Here is a 14,321-nt window from a genome sequence, read left to right as displayed (position 1 = left end):
GTAAGGTGCCTGTTCAAATGCAAAGCTGTAAGGCTCAAAACAATAATAAAATGAAATCATCAGCACAAATAGGCGTAATTATAAAGATTACTTTGGGTTTAAGCCAACAAAGAGCAGATTCCAGTGCTTGTGGAGTTTTGCTAGATGGATGCCTTAATACTGGGTTTGCTGGGCCGGTGTGAACTTGAGACTGTTTTCCAACGTTTCTAAATTCAATAGAAAACCTTAGAATGAAAGACAGACAGATAGATGTAATGCGGTATTTTTACCGTTTTATTACATTCGATTACATCATGGCATATACTTCAAATTCAAGTAATTTCTAAAGCACTTTTCACAATTATGCATTGTCGCAAAGCTTTACAGTAAATGTACACAATATTACAGACGGTGGAGGTAAAAGTAAATATGACTGTAAAAGTAATGTACAAAAAAAGCACTGCAAGATACAGTAGAAACCATCACAAAATTTCTAATGGATTTAATGGGATTTAATATTATTTAATGGTCTCTGCGGGTCTCTACTGTGTTTGGGTCTATGGGTGGCATGTTACAGTATCTGACGGATAGTAATGGTACTGCAAAATAGGGCACAAAATACTGTATTAATATGAAGGAATTTTACGTATTCCTTTTTACAGTTATTTTACCTGTATTTTACATTTTTCACTGCATTAAATAGCATTTTAGCATTAACGGAAATGTCCGTAAAATAACGGAAAATATACTGGTCATTTTCTGCAAGTACTTTCAAGTACTAAATCCGGGATTTTTGTTTACAGTATGGAATAAAACCCAATTTTCTAATGGTTTTAATGGTAAGCGGATGGTTCATAATGGAATTTGTTTTACGGAAACCATTAGAACCCGAATTGTTGTTTTCAGCATACCAAACTACATTTGCAAAAACAAACTATATAAATATTGTATTATGGTACATATACTATAGTATTACTATATGTCCAAAAAACATAAGACTTTTATAGTAGTTTGTTGCTTGCAAGTAAAGTGTCTGCTGAAAACGTCCAGTTTTAGTTATGATACACGTGTCCATTCCCTAACAAGAAAATAACTGCACTGTAAAGGCCAAGGACTTAAAACCGGGCACAGGTTCAAGACGGTGACGATGGTATCTGTCTAAAAGTAAGGCATGGAAGGAGTGCACGAGGGGGGGGGGGGGAGAGGGAGAGAGAGAGGCAGGGAGGTAACCTGCTGTATTCAGTAGCCGAATGAGAACTCGTTTTGATCCCTGACTGATTTTGTTTTAGACGGAGATCTTACTGGAATATAGAGTTCGTTCTCTGCGCAAATCATGTAGCATAAGAGCGCAGGCGCTGCAGCTGTGGTTTTATTGCAGTTATATAAAGCGCTTTGGGTGACTGCAGCCCATGCGACTTTCACAGCGAACCGTCACAAGTTGAACAGACATCGTGCTGGGCGATTTAGACGCGTTGCGGAGGAGGAAAACTTCACGAATTTACTGTATTTTTGACATAAACTCCGTCATGGATGTCCGAAAGTCGTTCACGTGCGTTTTCTTTTGCGTGTTTCTGTGGGCTGGAGACGCGCAGGAGTCGATACCTCAGTCAGGTGAGTCATGTTTGTCAAGATCTCGGTGCTGATTTAGGACTCGGTATCTAATTCAGATGAATCACGCATTCATTCAGGACTGAGATGAATCACATCCGTCGATTTTTAATTGTGTTTTATTCAGATGAGTCATTTGAGTCACGCATTCATTTAGGACTCAGGTGAGTCAGTACCGGATTTAGTACGCGACTCGGGCGAATCATATAGGTGTTTGATTCATTTGAATCATATCGGTTAAATCAGGTACACCTGACAAATAGAACGTGATATAATAGGACTAAATGTCTGATATATTACTTCAGTAAACTACTCGGGGTATGTTTGTAATAAAGTTGTCACAAATGAAACAATAAATTGAGAAAAATGTATGTTTATTCAACACACATTAGTCTTTCGTGACAACATGCAAGCCACAAAATTACTGTTAAGAGTAAAAGAAATGTGTGATTTAACTATTAAATCTAAAACCTGAGTTATAACAGGCCCTGCCCTAAGCCACAATAGAAGATATAGCCAGAATACAGGTGTGACAACTAGCCCCGGTCTCCTACATACAAACAGTGTTCTGACAAATATGCAATATATTCATATCAAGTTCATGTCTAACGGTTATAAAAGAGTGTTAGTTCTCTGATAATAAAAAAAATCATATCACTGTTCTCAAACCAAACGTCATTGCTAATCATTGCTAATGTCAATCATTCACCACTGTTTAGATTTAACTTTACAATATTAACCTTCACTTTTTTCTGTCAGCAGTCAACTCTTTCCAACATTTTTCTGTTCTATAAAAGGCATGAGGGAGATTCCGCCAGCGATGCATGACATGTGTGCTAGAGGGCGAACGCATGAGCTTTTTACTTTTTACACGTAGACTACATTTATGCATTTAGCAGATGCTTTTATTCAAAGTGAGAATCAGGAAACAATAAAGCGATATATGTCATACAAGACGACATGCTTATACCAAGTTACCTGTTTTTACAATGCTGGAACAACACCTTTTTGTTAATATGGTTTTTATAACGCATATACAGTACGTAGACCACAGTCATCTGTGCACAAGAAAACTAAAATAAAAAAACAGATGTTGATTATTGCTTTGAAATATTTTGTTCCGGGCTGTGGTCATTTACGGCAGTCAAAAGATCAAATACCAAAAGAAATCACGATAATATTATCGCAAAATCAGGGGTTCTCAACCTTTTCGACTCCAAGGCCCCCCATTGTATTAAACAATATTCAAAGGCCCCCCTCACAAAAACTCAACATTTCTACCCAATAAAATATTTTAGAGCTCGACATTAACTGTCAAAAATTATATTTATTATAAAAATGGCCAAAAAATAAGAAAAATTAGTTATAGTTTTTTTATGTATTTCAATGCTCATTTTGTCTACTTTTAAAATATTAGTCTTGTAATCTTGAGGCCTCCTTGGAAGTCAACTGGGCCCCCTGTTGAGAACCAAGATCTATAGAATAAAACATTTATAATAAAGCTATCAGTCAAATTCATCTTTAACTTTGTTTATTTTGCTTTTTTTTAGCCATTGATTCATACTCAAATATATAAGTGTAGGTGGGTAGAAAGAGGATATTGTGGATCTTAATAAACAATTTGTAGTGAAACCGCCACCTGATTTGTTGAAGTGTCAACCAGAGATACCGGTGCTGAAATATTTATTATCATACAGTCTATGTAATATCAACACAATATCAAGATTATTGACAATACCGGTAAGTTGTTGCGACACTTTTAGGCTGTTCTCATCCATTTTCAAACTGGTATGGTGTGTATTGGACCTCTTATTGAATATTGACAGCAAAAGTTTCTCATCATGCAACTTGGTTTCAACTGGTCAAGCAAAGGTCAGTTATGTAGTGTCATAGATTCAGCTGACCAGAATAGCTTTTTTCCTAGAAAAACATTCATTTCTGAAAACAGTAGACATTGTCCTGCAGCGGGTTTAAATGCAATAAAATATAATGTCACAAAAAAGCAGGAAGGGGGTGACAAAAAGATACAGTACATAATAATGATTCTTTTGGTTCAGATGGCCACCTCACTTCACCTAAGTGGGCGTTTTTGGGTGGTCTTTTAGTAGCAAACACTTGGCAGGATTCTTATAAACCCTCTTGCCCATTCCCTCTCTCTCTCTCTCTCTCTCTCTCTCTCTCTCTCTCATTTTCTTTCTTTTCAGTGGCTGTTGGAATTCCCTCAACATTCCTTCTTTTCCCTCACATGGAACGGCCAATTCTCACCTCCTTTTTTCTCCATCCTCCCCCCCCCACCGTCTGCCCTCCGGTTGTAAAATCCAGTAGCAGCGCTACTCTTTCCCCATCTGTTTATGTTTATCATCCAGCTCCAGGTTATAGGGCTCTTCTGCCAGGAAATTCCTCCAACGGCCAAATCAAATGTTCCATCTCTTGAAATACTGTGAAGCTCTCCCTTATCCCAATAAATCCTGCTGTTTTCTGCAGGCTCCCTATTTTTAGTGTCTGTTGTTCCAGTTTTCATCCTTCTTTAATGGCTTATTTCCTCTGCCACACCGGTCTCGATTTGTCTCGAGTGTGTGGTCAGGAAAAGAGAAGGGAACGCAAGAGAGTTGGGCTTATGCACCTAACACAACAAATACTGTATCTAAATCTATTCAACTGGGCCAGTCACCTAGCAACCACTCAAAACCCCTTACCAACTGTATAGCGACGCCTAGGATTTGGGATGGGGTCTATTGCATGGGCAAGCACCATCACGATTTTTCAGAAAATGTCAAATGCTTGCCTTTCCATTTCATGTGTTCCTGAAGCTCAGTTGGTTGAGCATTGCATTAGCAACTCAAAGGTTGTAGGTTCGATCCCCTGGGAACACAAATACCGCTAAAAATGTATAGATTGAATTGAATTGAAGACACTTTGGATAAAAATGTCTGCAAAGTGCATTGCAAAATGTAATAAAACGCAAAGTTGGCTTGCATCATCTCACAAAGACCTTTTTGGAGACTCTGGAGCTATGTGTTAAATAAACACTCCTAACATCTCCCTACTCGTCTTTAAACATCCACTGTCGTGTTTTTACCTCTAGTTCTGAACTGCTGCGAGGGGGATGTCCTGTTCCTCCTTGATTCTTCGGGAAGCGTGGCCTCCTACGAGTTCTCCCGTATGGTGGATTTCCTATCCGAGCTCCTGTCACCTTTCTCGCTGGGGCCGGATGAGGTGAGGGTGGGGCTGCTGCAGGTCGGGACCGAGCCCCACCTCGAGTTCGGTTTTGACGCTTACAGGAGCCAAGCGGGACTTCAGGTGGCTTTACAGAGGACTAAACAGCTAAAGGGGGATACCAACACCGTAGATGCTCTGCTGATGGCCAGGGATCGGGTGTTAAAACAGGGCGTGCCTGGAGGCGCCAGACCGGAGCTGCCCAGGGTTCTGGTGTGGCTGACGGATGGCGTGGATCCGGGCGAGGTGCAGGAGCCGATGGCCCGGCTGAAAGAGGAGGGCGTGGCTGTGCTGGTGGTCTCCACCGGTCATGGGAACTACCAGGTGCTGAGAGACGTCGTAAGCCCGCTGGCGGAGGATCACCTGTACTTTGTGGATATCGATGACGTAAATATCATCACGGAAGATTTGAGGAATGCCATTATTGGTGAGTTTTACCTGCATTTTCTCACCCTTTATGTCATTCCAAACCTGTATGACTTTCTTTCTTCTGCAGAACACTAAAGGGCTCGGCATAGTCCAGGCGAATTGCGCTTTCGTTCTGCGTTTGGAGTAAAACGAAGCTCGAAAACGTTGAGAGGCGGTATAGTGTTTTCGAACAAACCCCTTTGTTTCTGGAGGCGGGGTTTACATGACGTATGCCAATAAAACGACGCGTTATTTCCCACAGACCAGGCGGAGCTACATAACACACCCACCTATTACGTAATGGCCACGGACCATTGGTGGCTCGAGGGCGTTTACTGGCCTTCCTGGAGAGTTCTGTTTGGTGTGCTGCGACGAACTAGTGAAACGAATTGTCGTTTGGACCAGATTTAGTTTGAAATAAGGTCACAGACAGTCGTTTCAATTTCGAATGTAGTATGCCGAGCCCTTAAAGACGAGATTTTAACCAAAGTTGGTAACCAAATACCATTGACCCCCATTGACTTCCATTGTATCGGCAAAAGAACACGGAGACATTTCTCAAAACATTTTCTTTTGTGTTCCACTGAAGAAAGAGTCATGAACAGGTTTTGAATGACATGAGGATAAATAAATGATGACAGAATAGTTATTTGTGGGTGAACTAACCCTTTAACGTTATGCTTATGAGCTGTATGCTTTAGGCACATCGTAAATGTAAAACATACAGAGTCTTCTAGATTAAGGTGGTGACTACACTACGTCTTAGTCATAATAATTAAATGAGACTTCTAAACAGGGATAGTGATCTTATGTGGGTGTGAACGGCTCCGTACCTCCACCCAAGCATCCCGACGGAATCTCGGCCTCCATGCCAGTCGTTTCTGACACAGACAGCTTGAGACCGCTCCAAGAGAAGTCGGCCTTGGAGGAAACGAGGATAGAAACAGAGACACTGTAATGAGAGATGGGGGGCTATTAATATTAAAATTATTTTAGACCCCCAGAGGCTAGACGTAGCTATTTATATCGCTCAATCCTCCGTGCATATATAAGGCGTTACATATGTGGGCCCTTCTAGACGCTTACATAAACAAAAGCAGAGATCGTACACAAAAATTTAGACTGTAGCAAACTGAGCGCTCCCCTTTTGGAAGTTGCTGTCGACCTTGATTTGATTTAGTGACGGTTAATACTCGATGAAGTGTGAGGATCTGTTTAGCAGCACTTGCAAGACAAACACTATTCCTATTGCGTATACTTTAGGTTAAGAAAAGTCTTTCAACATTATTTGCAGTGTTATGCGGTATTTGAAGTTGGTTTGTGGACATGAATGATTTCTCAAATTGTGTGCCCGTTGCTCAAAATGATAACAGCCCACAAACGAAGAAACCCTAAAGCTATATCTATGGACCAGAATGTCATACATACTTCAGTAGTCATGCCCTATCTTTTTCTTTCTTCCTGTTCAAACAGAGATTATTCGCGCCGAGAGGTTACAAGTGAAGTCGGTCACCACTACTACAGCTGTTTTGGAATGGAGACCTGTGTTGGCTGGCACCGGCTACTATGATATCCAATTTGGGCCCATCCGAACGGGTGGGTCGGGCGGTGGGGGAGGATCAGGCACCAGTCCTGGTACAGGCTTGGAACCTTTTAAAAAAATTACACGACCCGGAGACGCCAGCTCGGCCAACCTGATTGGCCTACGCCCAGACACCACGTACACAGTGACTCTCACCCCGAAGTCTAACCTGGAGTTTCTGAACTCTCTTTCCGCCACTTTTACTACACAACCAGGTAGGAGGAGCTTAACGTGTAGATCAGTCATTGGGTGAATGATTCGAGTACATTCTTATAAAACATAACAGGGGTCAGTTGTACAGAAAATAGTGGCAACAGGGTTGACTGACAAACATGCTCTGTTACAAAACCTGCCTTCATAGGCTGAAGCCCAGATAACATCGCATATGTGATATGTCCTTTATAAAGCAATCCCACAATGCACTGTGACAAACAGAGAAAAATATATAGATAGTAGGGCTGTCAAACAATTAATCACATCCAGAATAAAAGTTTGTGTTTACACAATACGTCTGTGTACTGTGCATATTAATTGTGTATTTATAACCACATACAGTACATGTACACATATTTAGGAAATATTAACATGTATTTATTTATATTTACCAATCATTTAAATATATTATTTAATTTTATTACAGTACACAGACACATATAATGTAAACACAAACTTTTATTCTGGCCTATTAGATAGCACGATAGACGAAGTGAGACAAAGTGAAATCTATTTCGTTTAGTACTGACAATAAGGCATTTATGAGGCAGTATTTGGGTCATTATGTATTAATGAGAGACAGTCTATGTATTGTGTAGAATCAACCTTTATCTACTATACATCAATATTATGTCATTTATTTATTTTAAAATATTAAAGAGAGCTGTTTTGAATGTACATTCAAACATTCTCCTCTCATGTTTTTACCCCAGAAAATCCCCCCCAGCCAGAGGTCCAGACTCTTTCTACGGTGACCGTGTCAGATTCGACCTCTAACAGTGTGCGTTTGAGTTGGGGTCCGCTGCTTCCTAACCTCATTCAGGGTTACCAGCTGGAATATTCCGCATTGCCTACAGGACGGCTCCAGGTCGTCACCGTCAGCAACCGACAGAACTCCACCGTCCTAACCAACCTTCAGCCTGACACTCAGTACCTGGTTACCGTGAGCGCGAGGCACTTTTCTGGGAAAGAGAGAGCCATGTCTGTTAAAGTCTGTACACAGGAGGGTAAGCACAAGTGTCTGCGATTGTGACATAACATGAGATCAATATTATTGTTTTGAATCAGTTATATCGCAACATCCCTAGTGCCATCAATAGTTTCATTTGCAACTCTGCAGATGTCGCATGATTTTTCCTACTTCATTATAGCTGTGTAATGTTGCTGTATACGTTTGGTAACAGTGAGAAAAACTGCATTGCAAAAAAAGAGAAATTTGGGAGGTTTATGCTTAAAACAAATCAAAACAGTATCTTTCTTTTGACCATAATAAATAAATACAAAAGTACATTTGCAACTTAATAGTGTTTATTGGAAATTGTAAAACAACCAACAATTGTCTCATGTTGACTCTAATTAGAAAGTATACACACTATAGAGGTCCACCCATCTGGAGATTTCTGACCTCACTTCTGGTCCTATTACTCATTTGACATTTCATTGCCATCCAAGTGACTTTCAGTCAACTTGGTACAGCTTCAGTTCCCTTGGAGTAAGTGCCTTGATCAAAGACACAGTGATGAGTGTTCATGAATGAACCCTTGTTGGGTTTCAAACCCACAACCTTTCGGTTACCGGCCCAGATCTTTAATCATTCGCTTACACCATCATTGAATGTAATGTTATCCCCAAAATTGCCTGTAATATCCACAAAATAGATTTTTGGGAATTGATGAGAAGCATCTGGAATATTTCTTTTCCATTCCGACCACACCCTTTCGTTTTCCTGCCAATGTCATTCCACATTCCCTGGCCTCCTCCGGAAAACTTCATCTCTGTGTGTCTCTCTCTCTCTCTCTCTTTCAGAGTTGCCAGCTCTTTCTGATCTGCAGCTGACCACAGTGGACAACGAGTCAGTGCAGCTCCGCTGGAGAGGGAGCGCTGACGGTCTCCGTGGTTACTGGGTGACATGGGAACGAGGACATACCCAACGCGCCACTCTGTACTTACCACCCAACCTCCTCTCCACCACCCTCAACCACGTGCCCAGAAGCGCCCGGGTCTGTGTGTCACCGGTGTACCGGACAGCTCGTGGAGAGGGGATCTGTTGCACCGCTTAGGTTCAGGCGAGTAAAACAGTCTGTAAAACAGTTATGGGCTATGTTGTTGTTACCCAAAAAGGATCTTAAGGACCTTAATACATTATTTGCCTTAACTTTAATGGCCGCCTGTAGCTTTATCTGACTACAGAAAGCATCTTTCTTCATTGACGCCAATTGAACGTTGCCATATTTGATTATGAATTTGGCATGCAAATCCCTGATATTTTATTTTCATTATATCACCCACTGTTGCACTTGAGATTAAAGTGATTTCTTTTTTATTTATAAAATTTGACAATGTTGTATATTTGCCAATTTCCATTTAACCAATTTTAATTCAGATGTATTTTACCAATTTTATAATACTGTATTTACCTAATTAAATTCAGATGTATTTTATGTATTGCTTTCTCACAAATCTTTCATTGTTGCAAAACACATTTTAGCAGTTCGGACATAAAAAAGTATAAAACAACAGACAAACAGGAAAATGTGCTTTAGCAAATTTTCCATAAGATTTTGACTGAATAATTGTATAAATTGTCCCTTGATGCTTGTGTTGAGCAGTGCAATGTCACACAAAATGTTTATCCTGTACAATAATGCAATTACAAAAATAACAAGAGTACCTTTTGTTTGTTGTACTTCACAGCCGCGGTGACCTGGAACTGTAGAGCTTATCCTCGCCAAACGCTAATGAAAGGGATCAGTGAAGAACAGAATCTTTCCATTCATGGAGACATGGAGGCCAGGACGCTGAAACTGTCTGAACACTCATCACCTGTAGATGGTGATCTTAAAACACATCAGCTCAACATGCACTGAAAACTGACACGCAATACGCTTATATGCTACAAAGACTGTGTCTGAAAGACAAGACCGCGTTGCAAGGAATGTTATGAGTTCAAAACCAGTTATCGTATTGAAGCTGTCAAGTTGGCCTTTTAGTGGTGGAAAAACAGATCCAGGTGCAATCCTAGTGCAATGTTTTGCACATTAATGTAAATCAGAATTGTTTTTCTTTTTTTTTAAATGCAGGGAAGAGTCAAAACATATATATTTTTAGTAATTGACAAAATGTCACAGATACCGCCAATAGAGTTTAACTTGTTTTGGACCCAGAAACATTCTAAATATTTATGCATAAGAAATGTTATCAATGTTATTATTATGAGAGGTAGAGCACTTAACAGTAAACTATTTTAAACAGTAGTTTGTAAATACTTTGCATACGCTTTTAAGTGATATTTATCAAAGACATAGCTGGTTACTGTATTTTCTAGATTTCTCCAGTAGTTTTACATCTTTGAAAAGGGAACAATAAGACGTGTTTAGAGGGAAATCTAAATACCTCAATCACTGGTTTTCTTTAAGGTCAATAAATGTATTCATTTGTAAGCATGTAACTCTTTACTGTACCATACGTGTGCATTTTATAAGCAGTGAGAGAATCTGGCATAGATCATAATCACAGTGGTTTAAGGATTAAAACTTTGCAGATGTTTGGCTTTTGAACTACATGCTTGAAAATAAAGGTTACTAAAATGTTCTTTGTCAGACTGTATGGGTTCATAAAGAACCTTTTACATCCACAGAACCTTCTGTTGCACAAGTCTTCTATTAAGACTGTCCATCATTTTTTTCAAAGAGCTATTTATTCATTATCCAACATTTTTCTTCCTGTTTGTTGCATTAATGGCAGGTTTTCTGGATTCGGAAATGGTGCTTGTGTATTACCAATTAAGTTGCACGTCTTAAAAATCACAGCTTTCAAAAAGTCTTGTTTCTAAATAAATAATTTCTATTTCAGTCAGTGTCACTTTGTTTTGTAAACTTTGAAAATGCCATTTACTCATTAATCTTATCATATTTTAAATCTATATTTATTTTTCTAATAATTTGATACAATTACTAAAAGACATAATTAAGAAATTACTTTTCAATTGAATTTCACAAGATCAACTCTGGGGTTTAATATGACCCACAGATTCACCCTTTTAGAAAACAAAAAATCTAATAGTAGACAACAATTTGAATTTATTTGTGTAACTTCACTGTGAAGTATAAGGGAGCCCACGTGTCCACAAAATTTTTTTTTGCTAATTTCAAACCAAAATTATTCAAAGTGTCAATTTTATAAGGATTTAGAAACTGGAGGTTGGCAGGGACCGTTTTAACAAATTTTTTAAATACCCCTTCCAGTCTAACAATAGACCCAACATTAATCTTAGACGCTTTCTCATCTCAATAAAGAGAGCCAAGAGATCAAACGAAAATAATGAACGGTTAACGTTTGACTATATTAGGTACAAAAATGCAATCATCAGCAATTTATTCAAGGAGAACAAACTGATCGACAATGCTTGACGTGTCACTTTAAAACTAAAGAAACGCACCCACACCCAACACAGTCTGTCATTCATTCACTGCACACAGACCACTCAAACCGAGGATCAGTCCCACCCACGTTTGATCTAAATGCTCAGGGTGTTGAGCGCCGGCACGAGAGTAACGGCTTCCGGTGGATTCTGATTCTGGTCATGTGATCCTCTCTCCTGTAAAACCTTCTGCCTGTGTCTCTCCTCCTGACGTTTCTTCTTTTCTCGGCGCTGTTGTTCTTTCCGTTGTTTACTAGAGAGCTTTAATACAAAATGAAAAATGATTTATTTCATTTTTCCATCAAAGATCAAGTCACTTAAAATATGCAGTACTGTTATCTCAGTCACCTTGAGTTTATGTGAGATGCTGCCCTCTGTTGTTGGTTTGTTTTCACTACATTCCGCTTGCATGCTTTGGCAAAGAGGTTGAGTCTCTAACGCAGAATCTCTCTCTGCTGATTGGTTATTCAGCTCAGAGTCCATCCAGTCGCTATGGCACTTCTGTGACCTGGCACTTGATTGACAAAGATCCTCCGATTGACCTGTAGACACAATGCAGCGCGGTGAGAAAAAGTAGAGACAGAAGATAGCAAGCAGACAGAGATTTAGAGGTTGACTGACTGTCAGCACAGGCTAAACTCAAGATCAGCTCTTCATCTTCAGTGAGAGACTGAGAAGGGGAGGGGTCTCTGTGGTATTCCTTCTGACCGTCTCCAAACCATCTGGAATTATTCAGCTTCTACCACAAGACAATATGGCAATAATGTGTATTAATATATGAAAATCATATCATTTAATTTGCTCATGCAAAGTCACTGCAACGATGTAGTTGGATTTACAGACCTCTATACACAGATGCGCCGGGTTCTCAGAGTTATCTCCTATTTTTCTGACGCTGTCGTAGTGGTCTCCATAGCGATATGCGATGTGAAGCTCCCGGTATGTAGATTTCGCTGTACCATTAATCTAAAAGTACAAAAAGTGTTAATCAAAGACACAAACGCTTTAGAATCACATGAATCAAATACATAAAAGATCCATTACCTCCCATAATGGAGCGTTAAGCTGATGAATAACCACTTTCACTTGTTGACTGCGAGCAAAGGCCACGATTGCGTCGTTGCCGGCGAACGTGCCTGGCTGTGAGAGGTTTAACACTGAGAGAGCAAAATAAAAACATATTAAACATCTGTAACCTTATAACTGAGCTTTTCTTCTGGAAATTCTTTTTTACCATGCTTAGCGAATGGCACATCATCTTCCACAAAAGGCTCAAAGTCCTGCCTGTGTGTCGACATGTACTGCACCGTCTCCTGTCGGAGGCGCAGGTGACCTCGTGAATGTCCTTCCAGCTGATCACCGAGAGCTCTAAACAAACAGTTTCTGCAGGGGAACACATGAAAATGACTTCTCAAAGAATCACATGCGATCATTATAATCCCTCTGTGTCACACGATCACACATACCCATCTCCAGGAACCTCTCTCAGTTTGAGACCCAGAGCTTGAAGCTGGTTGGAGAAGCTGACAAACTCCTCTCCGTCATCTCCTGGTGGCCGGTTTTTACGGTCTTTAGCCAGAGCCCGGCGGGCCGCCCTATCATCCCTTTTCCTCTCTAATTCACACTTCTTGTTCCCTCGGATGGGCTTCGCTGACTGTTTCCTTGACATGGTGGCGCTGTTGTGTTACACTTCCTCTTGCACCAGATGAGGTCACAAATCTATCTATTACACACAGTCAACTGAAACCTGAAATAACAACGCAAAATCACATCAGTAATGACAAGGAGAAATGCTTTGACTCTAAATTAGCTGTCCTCAACTAATGTGTACATACGTCAGAAAAACGTTTCAAATTAAATGCTTTACCAGATACAAATGAATTTCTTAGTTAATCATTTTGTCTTGTTTTTAAACAAAGATACATTTATTGACCTTATAAAAATTACCTTACATATAAAGTCTCGTTTTTTTTTTTACATAAAACACAAAATGAAGTAAGTTCATGCTTAAAACAAAAAATCTAACAATGTGATGAGAAAAATAAACTGAAGGCTTAATATCCTAGAGCATTTTGTAAGTGAGTGAATCTATCTTGATGTAGGAATGTAATCATTTCTTTTTTTTTACAATGTATACGATTATTCTTAGGTGGGGTGATTTCAGGTAAATTGGGACACTTTTGACATTAAGATGACTGTCAAAATTGGTTAATTTACCTTAATTTGCCTTACATAGCAGTTAGACAACGGATATAAAGATGAACCTTGACCCACGTTTCTTACTATCACTCAAAAGTCCATGATATTGCCATTACATGAGTTTCACAAATTTGAGCTTTAATTATAACATTCTGTTTTTGTATGTGGTTTATATATTGTACTGTATCTTTGTTGGGCCTTAATTCTGTAATAAAGTTTGATGACGATGATGAACTTTGATATATTACCACAATGCAGCAAAACTCACTCCTGCCCTGAAGCCACTGAATGTTGATAGATGAATTTGTTTGCTGTTCGTCCAGCTAATTGAATTAAATTAGAGTATATCAACTTAATCTAATGAAATAAATTCGGCTAAATAAAAGTACAGAGCTTTAAATGCGACACAGTGACAGACCGAGGAGAGAAACGCAGAGTTATGTGGCCGAAATGTCGCGTAACAGAGAAAAACTGGCAGATTCTAACGATAAAAAGTTCGTTCGTTAAAACAAACAGTAAAAGTATGCAATTAAAGTATTAAGAGTTTACTTACATTATCAGCTGACAACAAACAACACAATCACAGCCTGTCTGAATATCTGGCCACTGAGTTTTGTGACTCACTCGAGTCGGAACTATGTAAGGTTTGTTTACTTCCGAAACACTTCCGTTTCGGCTTGCCTTCAAAATAAAGGA

General features: G+C 39.5%; 2 protein-coding genes across 2 annotated transcripts; one reads left to right on the top strand and one right to left on the bottom strand.

Moving 5' to 3' along the window:
• Positions 1-1,188: 1,188 nt before the first annotated feature.
• Positions 1,189-10,910, top strand: vwa1 (von Willebrand factor A domain containing 1). Its single transcript, XM_057319782.1, has 6 exons — positions 1,189-1,590; positions 4,673-5,230; positions 6,685-7,008; positions 7,720-8,013; positions 8,813-9,072; positions 9,701-10,910. Exons 1-5 carry the CDS (start codon positions 1,506-1,508, stop codon positions 9,064-9,066), a joined length of 1,515 nt encoding a protein of 504 aa, XP_057175765.1. The 5' UTR covers positions 1,189-1,505; the 3' UTR covers positions 9,067-9,072; positions 9,701-10,910.
• A 419-nt stretch (positions 10,911-11,329) lies between these two features.
• otud3 (OTU deubiquitinase 3) lies at positions 11,330-14,299 on the bottom strand. Its single transcript, XM_057319783.1, has 8 exons — positions 14,179-14,299; positions 12,893-13,173; positions 12,661-12,809; positions 12,471-12,583; positions 12,270-12,392; positions 12,048-12,165; positions 11,775-11,968; positions 11,330-11,687 (listed from the first exon to the last, which is right to left on the bottom strand). Exons 2-8 carry the CDS (start codon positions 13,093-13,095, stop codon positions 11,523-11,525), a joined length of 1,065 nt encoding a protein of 354 aa, XP_057175766.1. The 5' UTR covers positions 13,096-13,173; positions 14,179-14,299; the 3' UTR covers positions 11,330-11,522.
• Between the last annotated feature and the right edge of the window lie 22 nt (positions 14,300-14,321).

This window comes from Triplophysa rosa, linkage group LG21, assembly GCF_024868665.1.
Source record: "Triplophysa rosa linkage group LG21, Trosa_1v2, whole genome shotgun sequence".
Lineage (NCBI taxonomy): Eukaryota > Metazoa > Chordata > Actinopteri > Cypriniformes > Nemacheilidae > Triplophysa > Triplophysa rosa.
This window is presented reverse-complemented; position numbering and strand designations above follow the sequence as displayed.

Excerpts from the sequence above, each read along its gene's own strand:
- vwa1 (XM_057319782.1), top strand. The coding sequence starts at position 1,506 with ATGGATGTCCGAAAGTCGTTCACGTGCGTTTTCTTTTGCGTGTTTCTG. Across the intron at positions 5,231-6,684 it reads TTTGAGGAATGCCATTATTG|AGATTATTCGCGCCGAGAGG; the intron begins GTGAGTTTTACC and ends CTGTTCAAACAG. Across the intron at positions 7,009-7,719 it reads CACTTTTACTACACAACCAG|AAAATCCCCCCCAGCCAGAG; the intron begins GTAGGAGGAGCT and ends TTTTTACCCCAG.
- otud3 (XM_057319783.1), bottom strand. The coding sequence starts at position 13,095 with ATGTCAAGGAAACAGTCAGCGAAGCCCATCCGAGGGAACAAGAAGTGT. Across the intron at positions 12,584-12,660 it reads TGTGCCATTCGCTAAGCATG|TGTTAAACCTCTCACAGCCA; the intron begins GTAAAAAAGAAT and ends TTGCTCTCTCAG. Across the intron at positions 12,393-12,470 it reads TTAACGCTCCATTATGGGAG|ATTAATGGTACAGCGAAATC; the intron begins GTAATGGATCTT and ends TTGTACTTTTAG.